Genomic DNA, 19770 nt, shown 5'->3' on the forward strand with positions numbered 1-19770 from the left:
GAACAAGGATGAAGCCTACACATTATCCACACATGCAACTTTAAACTGCATTAATTTGGACAGACTTGAATAGTAGCTTACTGCACACACTATTTTTTTTGTAATGTGTCTTTATCTTAACACTTGAAAAAACCTTTGTTGCCTTTACACTAATGGATTACTTTTTTTTTTTGAGGGTTTAATTTCACCCGAGATAATTCGAAGCGATTTGAGCAGAATATCATCAGCCTCAGGGGGATTAAAGATCATTGTTGAAATATTCTCTCAAGGCTTAACATGACTGTTGTAAGCATTGATATAGTAACTAAATCCTCAGTCTGGCTCAAGCTTGCCTGATTGAAGCAGTGCAGACTAAATGTCTGATTTTGGTTTCTGTCCAGTTGTTTCAAGAAACTACAGCAGAGGTTCTTGGCATGAGCTCATGTAAACAGCATTTGCGCTGAGCATCAGTCCAGTGGAGGTAACACTCCATTTTCTGGTCCTCTTAGACCAATTTCATGCCAAACTTTTTCTGTTGATTGTTTCTAGGTGGATAATTGTTGTTGTCCTGAGTTGCCTTGGCAATATTCATACTCACACAGTCTGTTGTGTTTGGTTTCCTCGAAGCTCCTTTCCTTTGAAGACAACCTTTTGTGTCGTTGGTGATGTGCTTCTGCTTTGAGATAATCAAAATAAGGGCTTTCAAAACTCATCGTCAACAAGGTCACTCTGGAGGTGAAAAGAATCACTGTCGCATTCATTACTACAAATCATACAGGGCGGTCATCATTTAGTTTGGAATGTCAAATGGTCCCTACTTGTCATTTTTATAAATCGTCTCAAAACAACAGGGTCACATCAACTCAGAAAGTATTTGCTAAACCTACAAACTTGGTGTGTGTGCCTGCTGACTTTCCCTGAGTCATGACAGAGTTAACAACCTTGAAACTTGCTGAATGTCAGTTTCACCAGATGTACGTATAAGGGCCCGGTTGAGCAAGCACAAAATAAAACAGTAGATGATAGATTGCCCAACTGAAGCACCAGCAGCCCCCCTCCTCGCCTTCTGCCGCCATCTCCTTGGTTGTCAGTCCAGCGGTCTTGCACTTCTTTCAATTTGTATGCACAGCCTGGTATCAATCTGGATTCTGTATGTGTCTCTGTATTTCTGAGCACATTACTATCTACAAAAGACAGGTACACCAAAGCGTCTCCCTGTCCTGAGGGCTATAATGTTGTTTACTTATGTTTTGATTAGAGACTTTTGCCTGTTTTAGATATTTAGTCACGCAAGTGGCAATGTCAGTCTGTTTGTTCACCATGAAAAATATCTCTATTAACTAGCTCTATCTAACAACTATTGGATGGATTTGCTATGATGAATTTTTGTGCAAAAATGTATGATACCCATCAGATAAATCCTACTGACATAAGTGATAACCTGAATTCTCCCTTTTTAGCGCCAAGATTTGGTTGACGTTTCAGATCATTTGAAGATACCAGTATGGTTATCTTTGTATCCATCTACAATGAAGAATGTGTTTTTCTTCTACACCTGTGTATCTTTTATTAAGTCTGCCATTATAATACTATTTTGGGCTTGAGAAATCTGTTCAGCAGTGAAAATGTTTGGTAACCATGGTGGCTGTAGATCATCATCAACTCTGAAGATGGTAAAAGAAACCTTCCCCATCTCTTTACCTCCAAGCACAATGTATCCATTGTTGGTACTGCCTTAAAACCTTGGAGCTAGGGGAGGTGAATGACATTCCTGTGACATGTTGAATGGCTTTTCCCTGTGGCTACTAAACAAGGGCAAACACTGCCTGCCTCTCATTTAGCTGTCTGTCAGTAATCCGTCTGTCAGTGCCTTTGCTTATAGTTTTTGAAACTGCAAAGTGACTCCTCCCTTATGAGTTCACATGTGGCTGCTCAACAGCAGGGAGTAGTAAAAAAGTCTATACACCTGCAGAGAGATCCCAAGTCAAAGTCCCATAATCACTTATTTCTATAGTCCCAGTCATGTCTGAGGTCTTCACAACATTGAGTCAATCAGGGAAATATTGTTTATTGTTGAAATATAACCATGTTCCAGTGGTTACTTCAGTGTAATATGCCATGAGCTAGTGGTGTTGTGGTGACTGATGGTTTTAACACTCCGTGCTTGGTCCGTAGGGGGAATTAATCAGGCAACCCTCTGGTTCCCAAGCCAAGTCCCTAACCGCCTGAGCTACTGCCGTCCCAAGCCTAAAATCCAAAGACTTTCAGTCAACACCTGTTGACTCAATTACAGATTTGATAAAAGAGTTGTTTAAGGTTTTTCATGAATACTTTGTTTCAGTGATGTAATTGGATGTGTGTGGGCTGCTTGTGCATTCCCTATCAATGGTTCTCCTTTTTTATGTTGTGGAAATATATGGTTGGTAAACAGGAACTGAGGTCTTCCAGTGTAGCTCAAACATAATTTTTGCCATGCCAACTATAAACTAGTTGTGTCCGTTGACATGGCATTAGCGCTTGTGGTCCGACAAACCTCCGTCAGGACATCCTGACAAAATCCATATCTGTACACAAACACTCACACGTGCTGTTCAAGCCCACCCAGGAATGTCTACCACACTCTTCCTTCCTCCAACCAGCGCTGGTTCCTCTGCTCAGTCTCTGAATCCTGTTGCCGTGGTTACCCTTCCGCCGTACACAATGCCATAGTGGTTGCATAATGTTTTTCTGGCGGTGCAGTTTGTGGCCCACACTACAGCTGAGTGGGCAGGGAGCACTCTGAGTCGCCCTCCCACACTTCGCTCCATGCTAATGAAAAGCTTGGTCTCACCGGGGAGTTTCTACACTGTCTCATATCGGGCAGCAGAGAGCCTGAGAGCCTATGGGTGCTGTCCTGCTGCAAAGGCAGTGTCCTTTTGCCTTCTCAGTCATTGGTTAGTTTGATATTGTCTGCACCTGGTGGGACTCAACTGGCTATAGAAACTGATCAAACTGATGTGAAATATAAATAAAGGTGCACAATAAGATAAGATAGACTTCTATTATCCCGAAGGAAATTAGTCTTATGCATTATTTTGTGTGTGGACCCCTACTACCTTGTTGGATTTTCAGTTAATTTTTTTTTAAGAGTTAGATGTATGTATTGGGGATGGAGGGGGGTGCGACAAGTTAGTATGTATTTTTGAAGTTTGAGTTTGGGAAGATTGTAACTTGTTATTACCAATGATCAATATCAAAATAATGATTCATGTGTTGAACTTAATCGGAGTTTCGGAAGGTTGGCAGTTCGCTCCCTGGCCCTGCAGGCCCATGTCAAAGTGTCCTTGGGCAAGACACTGAACCTCAACTTGCACAAATATTGGAATATGTGTGAGTGTTTATCTGATGAGCAGGTGACACCTTGCACGGCAGCCTCGGCCACAGTGTATGAGTGTGTGAATGGTGAATGCTACCTGTACTATGTAAAAGCACTTTGAGTAGTTGTTAAGACTAGAATAGCCCTATATAAAAACAGTCCATTTACATTAAATATTTACCATGTAAACTTCATCAGACACAACGCAACAAAGTTTTAGTATACTAAAGGCTTAAATGACTATGACTAAACTATTTCATATTTATCAGTGGTTTACTGTAGCTTTTATGCCATCAATCCATTGACGGAAAAGTTATCAACAACTATTTTGATAATTCATTTGACTATTTACAAGTAATCATTCTTTAGTTCGAGAAGATTGAGATCATATAGAAAATAGTGAAATACTATTTCCTAAAACCCACAGTGACTCCTACAAAGTGCTTGTTTTGTCTGACTAGGAGTACAAAACCCAAATATATTCAATTACACAGACAAAAAATGTATCCATCCGTCCATTCATCCATCTTCATCCGCTTATCTGGTATTGGGTCGCGGAGACAACAGCTCCAGCAGCGGACCCCAACCTTCCTTTTCCCGAGCCTTATTAACCAGCTCCGACTGGGGGATCCCGAGCTGTTCCCAGGCCAGGTTGGAGATATAATCCCCGCACCTAGTCCTAGATTCATTGTAGCCTTAACTTCATGTTTTCATAAGTTGAAAATATAAAAAATGTGCACTCAGCAGTCTGCTTTGTACAGTACAAAATGGGATGTATTACAGATTACTCATTTATAATTTGTCAGCCGTATGGAGTTTCTGTTCTGGTTTTTATCTGCTCTGTCATCTACACTCACCATTCCTTTTGGCACATGTACCCAGGATGTATTAAGTGTAAAGGAAGTGCGCCAAAGTGCGCTGAGCTGTATCATCTCCAGTTTCGGACGGTTAAAATGATGTGGTTAATTTTGGCACTGACAAACAATGGTTTTCAGTGCCCTAGGGCTTTATTCATCCCCCATGAGCCAAAGACAATTTAATTAATTAGAGTAGCAGAACAGTTTTTGTAGCGAGCGGGCATCTTTTCATGTGAAGATGTGGAAGGAAACTAAGCATGACTCAAATTCTCACAGGTGTATGTTTTGGGAAAACATGGTCTTGTGGTTGTTAAGTCTAGGTGGTTTGAGTTGTTTCAGATATTAAAGTTGAAAAGCTGTTGCAAAGATTTTCATGGGGAGTTATTAACAAGCAGCAGTAAATAAGTGAAAAATAACTCTACCTAAATGTGTCAACTTTGACCTCTCTCACTTTGTCTCTAGTCTCTGCTCTCCTAAGTGCCAAGCAATTTGGCAGCAAAGAGGATTTTTATCCCCATGAAATATTAATCTCTGATTTGAAAAGCAAAATGCATCACAGCACATCCAAGGTTTATCAGACTGCCTATTTTCTTTGGATTGTCATCAAAACACTTGGCTGTCCTGTTTACACCTCAAGCACATCTCCAAATCTATAAAACCTGATAGCTGATGTGTTTTTTATTACATTTGGACAGATAGGTTTCACTGTTTTGCTTCTTCTATAAGTGTTTGATCACTTAATAAGTCAAGGCCATTCCCTGCAAAGTGAAAAGTCAACAAACTAATGAACAACTAATGGACTGGCTGGCCTCAGTCTCTCAGTGCTAATTAAAGGGGAGTAAAGTTACAGTATACATTTCAGTTTACGTGAATGAACAGTTTTTACTTGTTTGCCCCACCTTTGTTAGAGTCTTAGTATACACATTCACGTTTTTGTGTGTTAGGGTCTGTTTACATTTTTTTTTATTGCATCCAAACATTCTCAGTTTCTGTTATTCACCTGAAAAATAGAAGTATGTTTTCTCCAGTAAGCAGTAGTGAGGTTGCTAATTTTCTTTTAAACACATATTGCTCTGCTGAGAATGGCTGTTTTTGAAATACTGTATAGTGAGAGGGGGCACATTCAAGTACTTATAAATAAGTGGAATAGACGCAGTGCAGACAGTTGAGAGAGGTTACATAGTGCGGTTATTACATTGTAACTCCCTGTTTATTCCGCTCACCAGGGACTTTGGGTTCAAACATAAATTGTGGAGTAATACAATACCATTACAGTTGTAACTACTGCAGACTGTCTTTTAAAGACCTACGAAAAGCCTGCCACACTCTCCTGCTCCCTACCAGGCTGACATGGTGACGACTGATCAAATCAGTGAATCATTGGGCTGCATAACAGCTGCTTTGTCACAAAGCTGTCAGACATGGAGACTTGCGCCAGATTACAACACCTCTCTTTATCAGACGGCTGCTTTATCCAACATGTAACGTAGAGCGGTATTTAATGACACCAAATCCTTTGGAGTGCACCATCTCAGAAAGTATGTCAGACCAGAGAGCAGGTTTAATAGGCAGCAGTGTAGATCAGGTTTTCACTGAGATTATCACACTGGGATGCAAAAAAAATTGCATTGGTAAAAGACAATTAAAGAGATGCTGATACAATCATTGTTTTATTATTTTGTCAATGTTCTATCTTAAACTATTTTATTACTATTTGTGTGTCAGGGCTGTTGGTGTTCTTGAAATCACACTTTAAAACTAAAAAAGGTGGAACGATTGGAAGCCGTGGACATCCCTTATAAATGCACTTCAGTTAGCACAAACTCTCTGAAGACTAAAAATTTCATTGTAGTTTTAGTTTAGTTTTTTAGTTACATTTTTATTTCTGTGTCATGCCAAACATTTTAGCCCATCCCCAAATCATTCAGAGAAATGCATGAATACAAATATATATATATATATATGCACACACAAACAAATAAATGATCATCTACAGGTCATCTCAATCGTTTTTCCTCTTCTCCCGTGCTTTTTCAAGACAAATGACTAATTTACAGGTTTCATATGTGAACAGCCATCTCAGTCTTTGAGCGTCATCCATATTTACCAAATCAATCTCTGCTTTTATTTTACAAAACAGAAAATTGCACTGTTCACAATAAAAAGGACCGTGACAAAATTCAACTAATTTTCTATATCATTCAAACAACATATGGGCCACATCTGTTTTTCCTCTTCTACATCAACATATGGTCCTATTTTAACAGTCAGAGGTAGGAACACCAGACTAACTGCGTGTGGCTCTTAGCACTGATCTTTGTGAATTGGACTGTTTCTGCAGTTGAGGCTCATTTGAATAGAAAGGGGCCAATTTTGTACTGACTGTATGCATATCACCAACATGCAAATGGCACAGGAGCACTGCGATGCTATTTGCTTAGCAGCGCAGTTATGGGAGCATTTCATTGGAGAATTTAGTACATTTGTTTCTTTTTAACTTATTTGTGACGTTTAGTGGTCGCGAAATCCTTTTGTAAATTCGCCCCTCATTTTTTTCTCACTTGTGTGTCAGTATCACATTTGACAGAGAAGCTGTGTGTGTGTGTGTGTGTGTGTGTGTGTGTGTGTGTGTGTGTGTGTGTGTGTGTGTGTGTGTGTGTGTGTGTGTGTGTGTGTGTGTGTGTGTGTGTGTGTGTGTGTGTGTGTGTGTGTGTGTCTCTTCATCTTCCTGGAGCTCAGCTAGCCTGCCTGCTATTGTACTTAACGCTTTTCACCACCCTCTCCAATTTCACAGTAGTAGTGCCCACAGAGCCAATCAATAGCTCGCTCTCAGTAGTGGAAGGGAGTGATACACACTTTAGTACCGGCCACTATAAGACAAGGACAGTGTTTCTTATCTTTCACAGCTAAATCAAATATCAGTAACTTAAAAAAACAACAACTGCTAACTACTTCATATGTGAGGAAGACAAACTTTTTTATTGTATGTGCATGTTATCAAGTAGTTATTTGGAAGGGTAAAAACACTAAGTCGATCAGAAAAAGCTTCGCTAATCGGGGTGTGCCATATCAGACTGAATCTCACTCTGAGTTACTGTTTTTATTAGTTTTTATCTCTGACTGTTGAAGTGTATGCTGACATCAAATTATAACCTTTATTTTGTTGCACGTGTATGTTATTGAAAGTAATAAAAAGATTGTTCAGTATTAGTTCACATCATCAAGAATATAATTCTTGCAGATAAACCCTGAAAATTTGTGACACAATTTAAGGACCATATCGTCCTTCCCTAATCCTCAAGGATATTGTTAATAATTTCAGTCATTTATTCAGCAAAATGCTAAACTTGTTTTGATTCCATCTTAAAGAATTTTAAAATATGCTGCCTTTCCCTGTTTAATATCATTGAAAATTGAAAATCTTTGCTTTTGTACTGTTGGTTGGTGATAATAAAAAATGTAAAGATGCTACAGTGGTTTCCAAGAACTTGTGAACTTGTCATTTTTCAAAATTCTGTCACATTTTGTAGAGTTGATTTCACAAAGAAACTGACAGATTAATCACTAATAAAAAGGATCATTAGTTACAGACCAAGTGAATCACATCTAATTGTTTAAGCTGCCTTTGTTGCCCTCTAAAACTAAAGTATACTGCTCTGAAAACAAGGACATTCAGTAAATGAAAACACAATTTAGTAGATAAAATCTAAATTAAAATGTTTTTGATTTTGGTTGTGCCACATTTGTATTCAAAACATGATGGGATTTCTGTTTTAGTTCATGTTGCCTAATCTTTTCCCAAATGTGTAGTTTCATTGTCCTTCCTGACAATTTGTCTAGGCTAATTCTTAGCAAATGCTCTTGGTACTGGGATGTTAGATTTAAAACTGTTGCTTAAATTTAAAACCTGTTTTAGTAAAGTAGTTCTAGATATGAGATTTGACAAGCATCTGAACAGCATTCAGTTGTTTATTTTAATGCGATAAAGAGAAGATGCAAAATTAGGAACTTTGGTGGGGGATTCCCTTTCAGCACCCAGTTACATTGTATGTTGTTATACTAAATGTCCTTAGTCTTTAGAGCCAGCTATGAGTCAGCTCTAATCAATGAAATGACAGCTGCATGGTGACGTAGTTGCTTGAAGGTTACTAATTGCTTTGAGAAATCATTGATGTAATTGTTCTGGTTTGGCAGCTACTATGACTGTAGGGGGAAGGTACTTAAAGCTCAAATATTGTCTTCAAGATGCTGCAAGTGTTTTATACACAGAAACACACAGACTTCAACATGTTGCACTGTGTGGCAAGCAGGGCTTTTATTTTATCCTTATACACTGTGAGGGATGTGTTTTAGGGGTGTGTGTGGGGGTGGTGGACATAAAATGTCATGATATACATATATACATACACATATACATACATTATACTCCCACAAGTGTAGGCTGTATTTAAGAGAGTGGAATGTATAGATGGATTATGGCAGGATTAAGGGCAAAGTTTAATGTAGAAGGGTTAGTATGATACCTTCATTTTCCAGCTCAACCACCATAGAAATTATTATCATATTAGATATTTTGCAGTAAATGATTTACATCTAATGCTGTCTAGACAAGCACTAGCTTGGTCTTAGAGAAGAATTGGTCACGCTCTGTCTGGCTTAAAGACAAATGTTTCTACTGGGAAAGTACCAGGTTTATTTCTTGCATTTTAGGGTCAGAAATGCAGATGCATAAAGAAATCACGGAGATCCTGAAGCCAGCGTGCGTGCGTGTGTGCGTGCGTGCGTGCGTGTGTGCGTGCGTGCTCGCGTGTGTGCTCGCGTGTGTGCTCGCGTGTGTGCTCGCGTGTGTCATCTTCAGCTGCTGTCAGCCCAAGCTGTGCCAAACAATGTGCATACAGGACCTGAGCTTAAGAAGGCGCTGCTTATCACTTCAATTACACTGGGGACGCTGCCTTCTGAACACAACCCTGTGTCTACGTGTAAAGCAAAACAAAAAAATAAGGGGGGGATGCAACTAGTTCTGGTACAAAATTCTATATCACTAGACTTTGTTTTTTTTTCTTGGCATGAATTATATTTTCATTTAGTGGCTTCAATATTTTGTGTTTCTGGGCTGCAAAATGAATTAAGGTTTAGACCAATGTTGGGGAGTTGTGCCACAGAGTTTTGAGGGACTCCTACCAAACGGTTACCTGAAAGCTTAGCTAATAACTACTTAAGATGTTACAATCAGTGTTACTTGGTGTGGTCCGCGAACGCTTCCTAAATACTTGTGTGTTTCAGGAAGTGATTAGCCACTGTAAAGATGCTGATCAGCAGTTAGTGCTTCATGACCTAAAGGGCAAAAGTTCCTGACAACAGTAAGAGTCTAAGAGTCTTGTTCGCTGTTTTACAGGGAAGAAGCTGTTGTATACGCTTATTACAGTATACGCTGTTGTATAAGCAATACATATTGCTTGTATACGCTTGATATTATGTGCATGAGAAGCTCAGATCATTTGTTTACCTATTTAAATGTGCGATTAACTGCTTATTTTGCGAGTTTTTGATTGTGTGTCCCTTTTTTTCTCACCATCTATTGCATCCTTGGTTGGAAAGTAAACTGCCAAGTAGAGATGATCTGATTATACTATCTTGTAATCTCCTATCTTGAAATCATACTTATTTATTTATAGTTATTACATACTGTAAACAAGCTGCTTCTGCTCCTGGGTGTGTCTGTTCCCATGGGGGTTTACACAGTAAAGATTAAGAGGTAGTAATGTAGAAAACATCTCCAGCTGCTGGTTTTGTCTAGACTGTTTTATCCACTGCAGCCTACACACTGGCCACACTTTGTGGTGTGTTGTTAGCATCTAATGTATTCCTCGCCCGGCCTTTTCCCACTTCCCTGATTTTTGGTTACAAGGCCTTTTCTGCTGTTCATTACAGCTGAACATTGTTTAGTTCCAGCGCTGCCTCGTCTTGACAAGGCCAGAGACTCTCAGTCAGAGCAGCAACCTCTAACTTTCATTCAGGCAGGGCGGCGCCTCTCTCGGTCTTCTTACTGAGTGAACATAAGACTCTGTAGACTCTGCAGTGTGAAAAAGTCTTCAAAGGTGTTTCCAGCCTCAGTGCTGTATTATAAAGGCTTGTCTACGGCTGGAGCTTTGAAGCAACACTTTAGCAGATATGAAATCTAATTTGCTGTGTTATACTGGCTAAACTAATGCTCTTAGCCTGGTCTCTGAATGGCTGCATGGCACGTAACCTGAAACAGGTCTGTTTTTAAGAAGCGGGGTCAGTTACTTTGTTCTTTGTATATGAAACCGTGCTTCCATAGGTATATGTTCAACAGGTAGTGCTAGAGCTGGGAAATACATTGAAGTTCTATATTATTATTAGTCATATATCCACATTACTGATGATTATTTGTCCAAAATCTCAATGTGTAAATATTTTGTGAAAGCACAAATAGTCAACTCTAGAATATTGTTGCAATATCGATAATATCAAAAAAATTGTGATGTTTGATTTTCTCCATATCACCCAGCCCTAACCGCCACCGCATCTTTCACAGAAAACCACTCTCCAGCCAGCAGTGTTGGGTAATCCAAGTCTCTAACAGACAAAAACAAACCTCTCCCCTTCTTTCCCAACCAGCTCCTGTCCTATCATCCCCTCTCTCCAGTTGCTTTAGAGACGCAATTAGGCCAAAAGTAGGAAGCCTTGTCTGCGCTTAAAACGCAACAAAGGGAACGTAGCAATTTGATCCTGCAGACTATCTGGGGTTTTGCACTGCACAGGGTTGAGGGGAAGAGCTACACTTGAAAAACAGCTTCCTAGCCACTGTTTGTCAGTGATTCCCAGGGAGGCGTTTTCCTCTCTGCCTGCTCATTATTTCTCTACCCCATCTGTGCAATTGCTCAACAGCATTTACGCAAGTCAGTGCTCTCTCTCAACATCCCTGGAGGATGAGAGGGATTTCCCAGCTCCCCTCTGATAGTAGGTAAACATAGGGGTTGTATCGTACGTGGGGGGGGAGCCTAACACATTAACACCTGTTAACTTAGTTCCCAGCTAGATTTTTAAGAGCTTAGTCTCAGCTCTCAAAAAAGGAGAGTTTGATTTTCAAGGCAGCGTTGGGTTTTGGTTTCCTCCACTACCTCACCAAGGAGTTCAGTTGAACCTCTGCCATTTCACCCTTGTTTGTATGTGTGTGCAGCTGGTGTTAACAAAGGGTGGGCTCACTTTCCGCTCTCTTTATTAGCTCACAGAGAGCTTTGAAAATAAGGGAAGTGTGGAGTTTGATTCTCACAGACTATATGCCATCATGCTAGACATGTATTTGTTTTCCTAGTGCACTTTTTAGCTATGTTGTTGTTACCTGTTAGCATGCCTGTGCTTAAATGTGTGACTGGAAACGTTCCCATCTTTTCAGTTTTGGTAGAACCAGTATCTATTTTTCAAATTTCCTCTCAGCTACACATACATGGACTAATGCCAAATCACTACTATGGTGACTGCATTTGCCAACAAATGATTTGCAATTGTGAACGTGGTAATTTGCAGTTTTCAATCTGTCTCCCCACATCGTTACTTGGTTTGAGTTTCTCTTAGTATTCTTGCTGCGTAGCTTAGTCAAGACAAGAGTGCATTAAAACATCCGTACATTAGTGCTGTTACACATTGGCAAAACCTCATCACACAGTTTATTATCAGTCACACTATCAAAACTGACGACAAGATGATGTAATTATCGTGCCTTTATATATTGTACATCTTTTTCTTTCCTCCTTTAGAGTCCCTGTTATGCTTCGCCCTACGTCTTTTGTAGAGTATGCTCAAACTGACACCTAACAGGTGCTTTAACATAATAGCCCATGCAAGAAAGTCATGTCACTTTCTAAGTGTAGTATTGTTTTTTGTCCCTCTGGTAGCAGTAGTTTGAAATTGCTATCAAAAGTTATTACTACTGCAGTAGTATGAAGTCAAGATCATTTTAGAAACAATATTGTCCACTGAATTCAGGCATTCAAAATAAGGTGTATCAAACAAGCATGAACCTAGCTTGGCAAGTCACAAAACTCTTAACTGATAACTAGATATAGTTGTATTGAACACTAAACTTTTCAATGTATTGTATGAGTGAATTCGAGGGTGGTGTGCGTCCGGTAAATTGCCTTGAATTTGTATGCACAAGGCTTCACTTGTCTATTTAATTGTCTGGTAGCATAAGAGCCCTTACAAAATATCACACAATATTTTCAAGTGTCTGCAATTATTGAATTTTTTTGCACAGGACTTTTCGGTGTGCTCAATAGTCCAACAGTCCCACATATCTCTCACAAGATTGTTTTTTGCTGTTTTTCAAGATCTTTTGCCTGCGTATCATGTTACATACTGTATAGGTTTTTGTGTCACTGAAGTAGATCCATGGTGGGACTTAAACCATTATAAGGGTTTAAGAGTGCTGCACTGAAGTAAATGTAATTCCAAGTAAATGGGGAAAAACAAACATCTAGAGTGTCATAGATGTCTTCAGAACTGCACAGATGGCATGTAATCAAGAACAGGAAATCGCTCGTGTTTTCCTTTCTTATCCTCAACTGTATTTTCACACCCAAGTCCCACGGCTTCACAGATTACACTTTTCTGGCATGAACTGTCAGCAGTGGAAACTTTCCTCTGCCTGAAGTTGAAAGATGTTCTAGGCAAGCTCCTTGTTTTTGTTGAGGATCTGTTTTCTCGCTGTTGGCATTTTGGATTAGATTCCGACAGATTTTTGGCTTTCCTACTTTTCCAGTTTCAGTGGTTAGCATGTTTAACTGTTGATTTTCATATATAATAAGAATTAGAAGTCAGGAATTTGTAGGGCAAACATATACTGTAATTATTAACTTAAGTATTGTCAGCACCTTGGCTGTATGTCATGGTGTTCAGTCATTTGAATACATATTGTGGAGTTACAGTGTGAACAACAGCCATCTGCTCTCTTCTGTCAATTTAAATCCTGATGTTTCGGTCTCTTCTGTCTACACGAAAGAGACCTGACTGACAGGTGGAAAGCCACAATTGAGTGAAGCCAGAATGAATGGGGGTGGAAGTGTCATTAACATGAGAAAGCCCACATCCTTAGCCTTCTCTTCCTCTTCACATTGTCTGCTTTTTGTCTCTGGCTTAGTCGCGGGACAAGTCCCTTCCGAGACATCATTCCCTTTAACTAGTTGGTAATTCAGTTTGTGAGCACAAATTTCCAACCATCAGAATCAGGTTACTTTTCTTCAAAACATGTTAGTGTAATGTGTATGATTTTAATAGGATTCCTTTCTCTATGTTCTCTATAAAATGTCACAAAAATAGTGACTTTCCCAGAATACGTGTTTAAAATTGCTTGTTTAGTCTGACCAACAGTCAGACTAGACGCTAACGATGTTTAATTTACTAAATTGCATGACAAAGAAAAGCAGCAAATCATAACATTTTAAAAGCTGTTCCAGGGGAATGTTTTTATGCTTAAAAAATTACATAAACAACTGCTTAACTGCTGCTGCATCCGCGACCCGACACTGGATAAGCGGACGAAGATGGATGGATGTATGGAAGGAATAGCTTGATTATCAAAACAATTGCCAATTAACCCTGCTCTGCTGAGTGAGAAGCTCCACAAATAGAACTTCCCTCTTAATATCCATTTTGCTGCAAACAAATCAAGCTACAATCAACAGTGCACGACCCACAAGTAGTCCCTGCATAACTAACCTCACAGCACCAACAGTTTTCCAGGGTTGTGCTAATGCATTCTGCTGTGCCACTTTCAGAGCACTTAGACTCAGTGGAGTAACTCACCGGCTATGCTTGCCAAACAGAATCAAAAGAAAGAAGGAGAGATTCAACCATGTTTTAGCTCTTCTAGGGCTGCAATTTAGAATTGTTTTGATTATCTATTCATCTTCTGATTATTTTCTCTATTAATCCTATGGTATTTAAATGTATGGAAATAGTGAAAAATGCCCATCACAATTCACTAAAACTGTTTTTTTTGTCCGACCAATCAACCAAAATAGAGCCTTACAGGTACAATTATTTGGTTATTTAAAAATCCGATATATCGGGCGATGTATTTATTTAAAAAAAAATAATCCAACAACGTGTAACAAAACATTAACATTTTTCTATAACAGGAGTTATTTGTAGTTCTCACATTGTCACATTAGGAGGCGGAACTTTTAAATATTATAAAGTTCTGATAAATAAAATGTTTTAAAACACAAACTTAAGATATGAAACTTAAATTTTATTAAACAAAAACACAATCATTGTTGCAGGGACTTTGTAGAGCGCCCTCTGGTGGACAAACTATGAAAAACCAACACGCATAACATGGTCGACAATTTTTTTATTTTACTTTTTAAATATGGATTTATCAGAATAATTTATTTGTCACTATAAATGACACCGATAGTTCGGGAAATGCCTAATATTGCCCCCCGAATATATCGGCCCACGGATATATCGTTAGGGCTCTAATCCAAAGTAAAGATATATTCAGTTCACAGTCAGATTAGAAATTATACATTTAAGAAGCTGTTTAAAACTGTTGAAACAATGACGTAAGTGATTAATCGTCTAACTGTGGCAGCCCTAGGGTGAGCAGCAAACGTTCACATTCACCTAAAAGTGTTTGTGTGGTTGCAGAAGTTTTGATTCAAATGCAAACGTCAGTTTCAGATTCATTCACATGGATGTGGAAGTGGCCTCAGACACCATTGATCAAGCCAAGGGACACATTACAGTCAAGGGTCAAAGCAGGGTGACGTTTTTGTTACTGATAATGCCCAAGGGAGTTTTGCTGTTACGTCTTTTCTTTTTTCCTCTACAGCTCCTCTGCAGTTGGCAGTGCCCAAGTCTGGAGCCTGCATTTACTCATCAAATATTGTGAGACACATTGTAGAGAGAGGATTAGAGTGGGAACATATAGCTAAATTACTAAACTGCTTCTTGACAACTGTGCACTGCAGTCTTGGCAGGACTGTGGGAGTCAAATGAGAGCACAGGGATCTCTCTTTTATTGTGGCCTTTTATTTTGCCAAGGCAGAGGAAGCTTGTAATAACATGATAATAAGGCTGTAATTCTGGCTGTGGAAATCTAAAATATGAGACTAAGAATATGGAGAATATGGCGCACACTCTCATTTTCTCTCACCCTTCTTTTTCTCACCCCCTACTCCCCTGTTCTCTTCCTCCCTCTGTGGGTGTTTGGTACATGAAGTGCTTCACGATTGCCAGGGCCGTGAGTGGCACAATCGGCGGAGGCGTCAACAGCCCTCAGTCAAATGTTCTTTCTTCCCCAAGTGGTTTTTCTGGCAGCGTTTTGGTTGAGGGACAGTGAAGTCACCGTCATCGAGTCAGATAGTGGTGTGTAAAAACAAAGCTGCATGGCAACATGATGGTGGAAATTCCATAACAGCTTCTGCGTTGTTCATACATAGTGGGATCGGTCGTGCTAGAATGTAACGCAGGCTCACCACATTTGACAGTAAAAGTGCTTATGTGTGCTCTTCAGCTGTCAGCTGCAGCCTCTTAACACTGAGCTGTAGGGAAACAACATCTGGCAGGTGAGAGCGTAGAACAGGAACTTGAAATAATAAAAATGCTTCTCCTTTCTCATTACGTTTTATTTTATTATCATTAACATTTTGTAATAATGCTGCTTCAACAGTGAAGCATGCCTTTCCAAAAGCCCAAGTCTGCAGCTTCATAATTACTTGTTTTGTTAAACCAACTAAGTCTAATTCCCAAATATTCAGTTTATCACACAGAGTAAGAAAGCAATATTAATATTAGAAAAGTTCAAAATCAGTCAACAGTGGGTGTTGTGGTTTAAAAGAAACCGATTTAAACCATCCGAATGGTTGCAGATCAATCTACTAATCCATTAATCAACTTTAATTGTTTCAGCTAGAAACATTTAGATTCAACCAATAGTTCCTAATTTTTCAATATCGGTAAAAGTAATGGATATGGTCATTTCTATACGTTGAGGCAAATCATTTACACATAAAAGTTTGGATCATCGAACTCAAACATGTTCCTCAAACATTCTTCAGGAAGCCTGCTAAATAGTTTAAAATTATATTTCTGTAGATGCAGGTGCAGGACTCAATTGTAGTGAATAATTTATTTTATATAGGCACTAAAAGTTGTTGTTTTCTTATAAATAGTTGAGTGTGTGTGGGGTGTAGTATTACTGCTTTTGATGTTGGATGTCAGCTGTGTTGATGTTGTGATTCTTATCAATGTGTTGCTGACGGCGAGAGCTGTGCTGCCTGCATATAATTTACACACTGTGGTCAAACTGATTATGAGGGGTTTCTGAGGGTGGGGGCAGGGGATCTTTTGTCTATCGGATGCTCAAAGTCTCTCTTTTTCCCACTACAGATAGTCTCACTTGGCTTCTTTCTGTAAATTAAAGACGGAATTGCGGATCAAAAGCGGGAAACAATCCAGGTGGATTATCATTTTATATAACCAAGGAATTGGTTTTAAAAATGGAGTAAGGCCCTGAAACACCTCCACAGTATGACCTGATGTCGCCCTGTTTTGGATCGGAATATATTTTTATTTATTAAGCTTTCGTTGCTATTTCCAGGCAGGCATGATGCCTCAGCCAGTTATTACCTGAAGCTGTTCCTGATCAACAGTTTTATTGCCTTATCCCAGCCACGACTTTTTGGCTCTGATGTCTGGGTTTACCACATTGAAACTGATGCAGATACGGCCTAAAGCAGGGTGGCTGCGTTTTTAATGTATTAGTGAACTATGATGAACCCTGTGAGAACAAATGAAACGGAGCACAGTGTGTCCTTGCAGCTGATTGATTAGTTCACTCCTATCTATTTCTGGTCCTCTGTTTATTTTGTCTGTCTGTGTTGTCTACTGTCCTCTTATTTGTCATCAAATTCTAGTATCTTAGGTATAGTTTGTAGAAATTAGATAATGTTAAGTCAGGATTTCCCTCACAGTCTTCTTGAGATCTTATTGGTTTATGCTAAATTTGTAAAGTTTTAGTTAGACATTTTAAAAAACAGTCATTTGCTTTTAGGCTAAAAAGATTTGCACCATCCACCAGACAAATGCTGGTAAAATATGCAAGTGGCTGGTAGATTTGCTTTACTCACCAGCCAAAAAAAACAATGGTGATATGGTGGTAAAATTTATAAATGTACTAGCCATTTAGCTGTTGGACCAAAAAGTTAATTTCCCAGTGTTCGCTTTTCTTTCAGAGAATTAGATGAGAAAGTTGATACCACTTTCATATCCATAAGTATCCATCTTTACTGTATTCTCTAGGGAGCAGCCAGTTAGCTTATTTTAGCATAGATTAGATTAAATATTACTTTATTCATCCCACAGCGGGGAAATTCCCTTGTGACAGCAGCCTTTTTTACAATAATAGCAAAACAAACAAACAAGTAAACATACAAACGAACTGGAAAACAACAGACAATGAGCATGGGGCTAAAGTGGCGTCAAATAAAGGTATTGTAAAGTGCGGTGGCCATAGTACAAAAAACAATATTGCATTGTAAGTAAGTGACGTTCAAATTAAATTGAATATGTAATTAAAGTAATATAGCAAAAGTAGGTAACCATAATATGAATTATATTTACCTGTGACCATAAATAATATTGAAAAAGTAAGTACTTGTAATGGAAAAATATAAATACAGATAACAAAGATATACAGAGTGTGTGGAGTAAATGGAAAAACAGGAACACAAACTACAACATTATCAGGTAGTGCAGGTGTTTGTAGAGTCCGACAGCGGCCGGGTTGAAGGACCTGCTGTACCTCTCCTTCTTACGCACATAAAGACTGGAAACGAGGAAACAGCTAGCCGGGCTCCGTCAAAAGGGTCCTCATTGGTGTGGCGCACACAAAACGATATATACCGTGGTAATTAGCGAGTTTAAGAGTTGCTTGAGGGCCCTTTGGACAATCTCTTCTTCTCCTTCCCTCACTAGTGGGCAGTTTGCTGTGGTCCGAAGATGTCGGCACAGGGGTACGGGTGGGGACTACGCCGCGAAATCCATCAAGAAGCGGCGCAGCAAGTCAAGTCGACGAGGGGTGACGAGGGAGGACATAGAGCGCGAGGTGAACATCCTGAAGGAGATCCAGCACCCCAACATCATCACGCTGCAGGAGGTCTTTGAAAACAAGGCAGAGGTCATCCTGATCCTGGAGCTGTGAGTTGCATTTCCTTCTTCTTTTATACGGTACTTCTATACTCCTCACAACTGGGCACATTTTTTAAATTATAAGATTAACGTTTAAACAAAATCGTAGTAATCAGATTCCTAAAACATAATCGGGGGAACAAATCCATGACTTGCATAAAAGGCCCTGGAAAACACAGAGGTCAATGATATTATCTGCCCATACAGTGAGACAAATCAGGAGAGGATAACCCAGCATTTTCTTAAAACCGCATGGTCTTGAAAGTGTTACGTTTCAAAAAAAATCTTGTCCAAGTCATCTTGTAATCTTGTGCAATTCCTCATATTAACCAGTATGCAAGGTAGACTGATTGTTGGGTTGTGTCGTGTGGCACAAAGATTACTAAGCACCAGTTAAACTGGTTTTGCCAGTTCAGGTGGAACTCTGAACACTGGAAGAGCATTCAAGTTTACACTACAATTATTCAGCTGACCCACTTACAGAACAAATAAACATGAACACAGAATAGAGTACACCTTAGTTAGTAGGTCACCTTACAGCCAGCAGTAATGAGCGTAGTGTTGAGGGCTGCAGTTGGCCGACAACATTCCTGACTAGTGATCGCATATGATTAAATTGCAAGAAAAAATAACAACCACAAAATCAGTCCAGGGCTCTACAGGGCCTACAGTATGTGTGATTATGTCCATGGCTCATGTCCAGCTTGATACAGTAATGTGGTAGAGCAGGTCACTTAGGGCTACAAATATCATCTCAATATTTTTATGGCTTGATTAAATGCTGCAGAGGAGAATTCTTAAAATCAGAATGAACATTATTAATTAACAGCTTTTAATTAATGCCATTAAATTGGCCAAAAGTACAACAATTGACTAATTTATTATTATTATGCTGTTTTAATGATGTTTTAGACAAAACAAAATTGGAATTTAGATTCAAAATAATTAGGTTCTTGATAAGTGAATCTATCAATGCAGTTTGTTTTATGAACTTGCTCAAACTTCAAACATTTGTAGAATTGTTCTCTTTCCTCATTCCCAAAACACAAAGCAAGGGTCTGTTGTTCCAAGAGAAAGTATTGAACCCTCACTGTAGCTAGTGCACAACTTTATGGGCTGTTTCAGTTTCAAGCAGTAAAATCATGATCCCTCCATAGTTTGGTCCACCTTACAGCTAAAAACCAAGCTCACATGATTAGGACAGCTTCTGCAAATTCTCCAGCTTGTCACCACCCAGATGTATCTGTCCAACCACATAGCACATTGCAGTAATGATGCTTGCACCTTAATGTCGTTGTAACGTTATCAGATCATTGACAATATGAAAAGATGAATACTGTTTTTGTGGAGTGGTGTGGC

General features: G+C 39.2%; 1 protein-coding gene across 1 annotated transcript in view; it reads left to right on the forward strand.

Annotated features, from left to right (window-relative positions):
* dapk1 (death-associated protein kinase 1) overlaps positions 1 to 19770 on the forward strand; it is an 80351-nt gene that overhangs the window by 10557 nt on the left and 50024 nt on the right. Inside the window, exon 3 of the mRNA XM_034871425.1 lies at positions 18199 to 18420. Within this exon, the coding sequence (XP_034727316.1) occupies positions 18199 to 18420 (222 nt within the window). The remainder of the gene's footprint in view (positions 1 to 18198; positions 18421 to 19770) is intronic.

The sequence above is a fragment of the Etheostoma cragini genome, chromosome 5, assembly GCF_013103735.1.
Source record: "Etheostoma cragini isolate CJK2018 chromosome 5, CSU_Ecrag_1.0, whole genome shotgun sequence".
NCBI lineage: Eukaryota > Metazoa > Chordata > Actinopteri > Perciformes > Percidae > Etheostoma > Etheostoma cragini.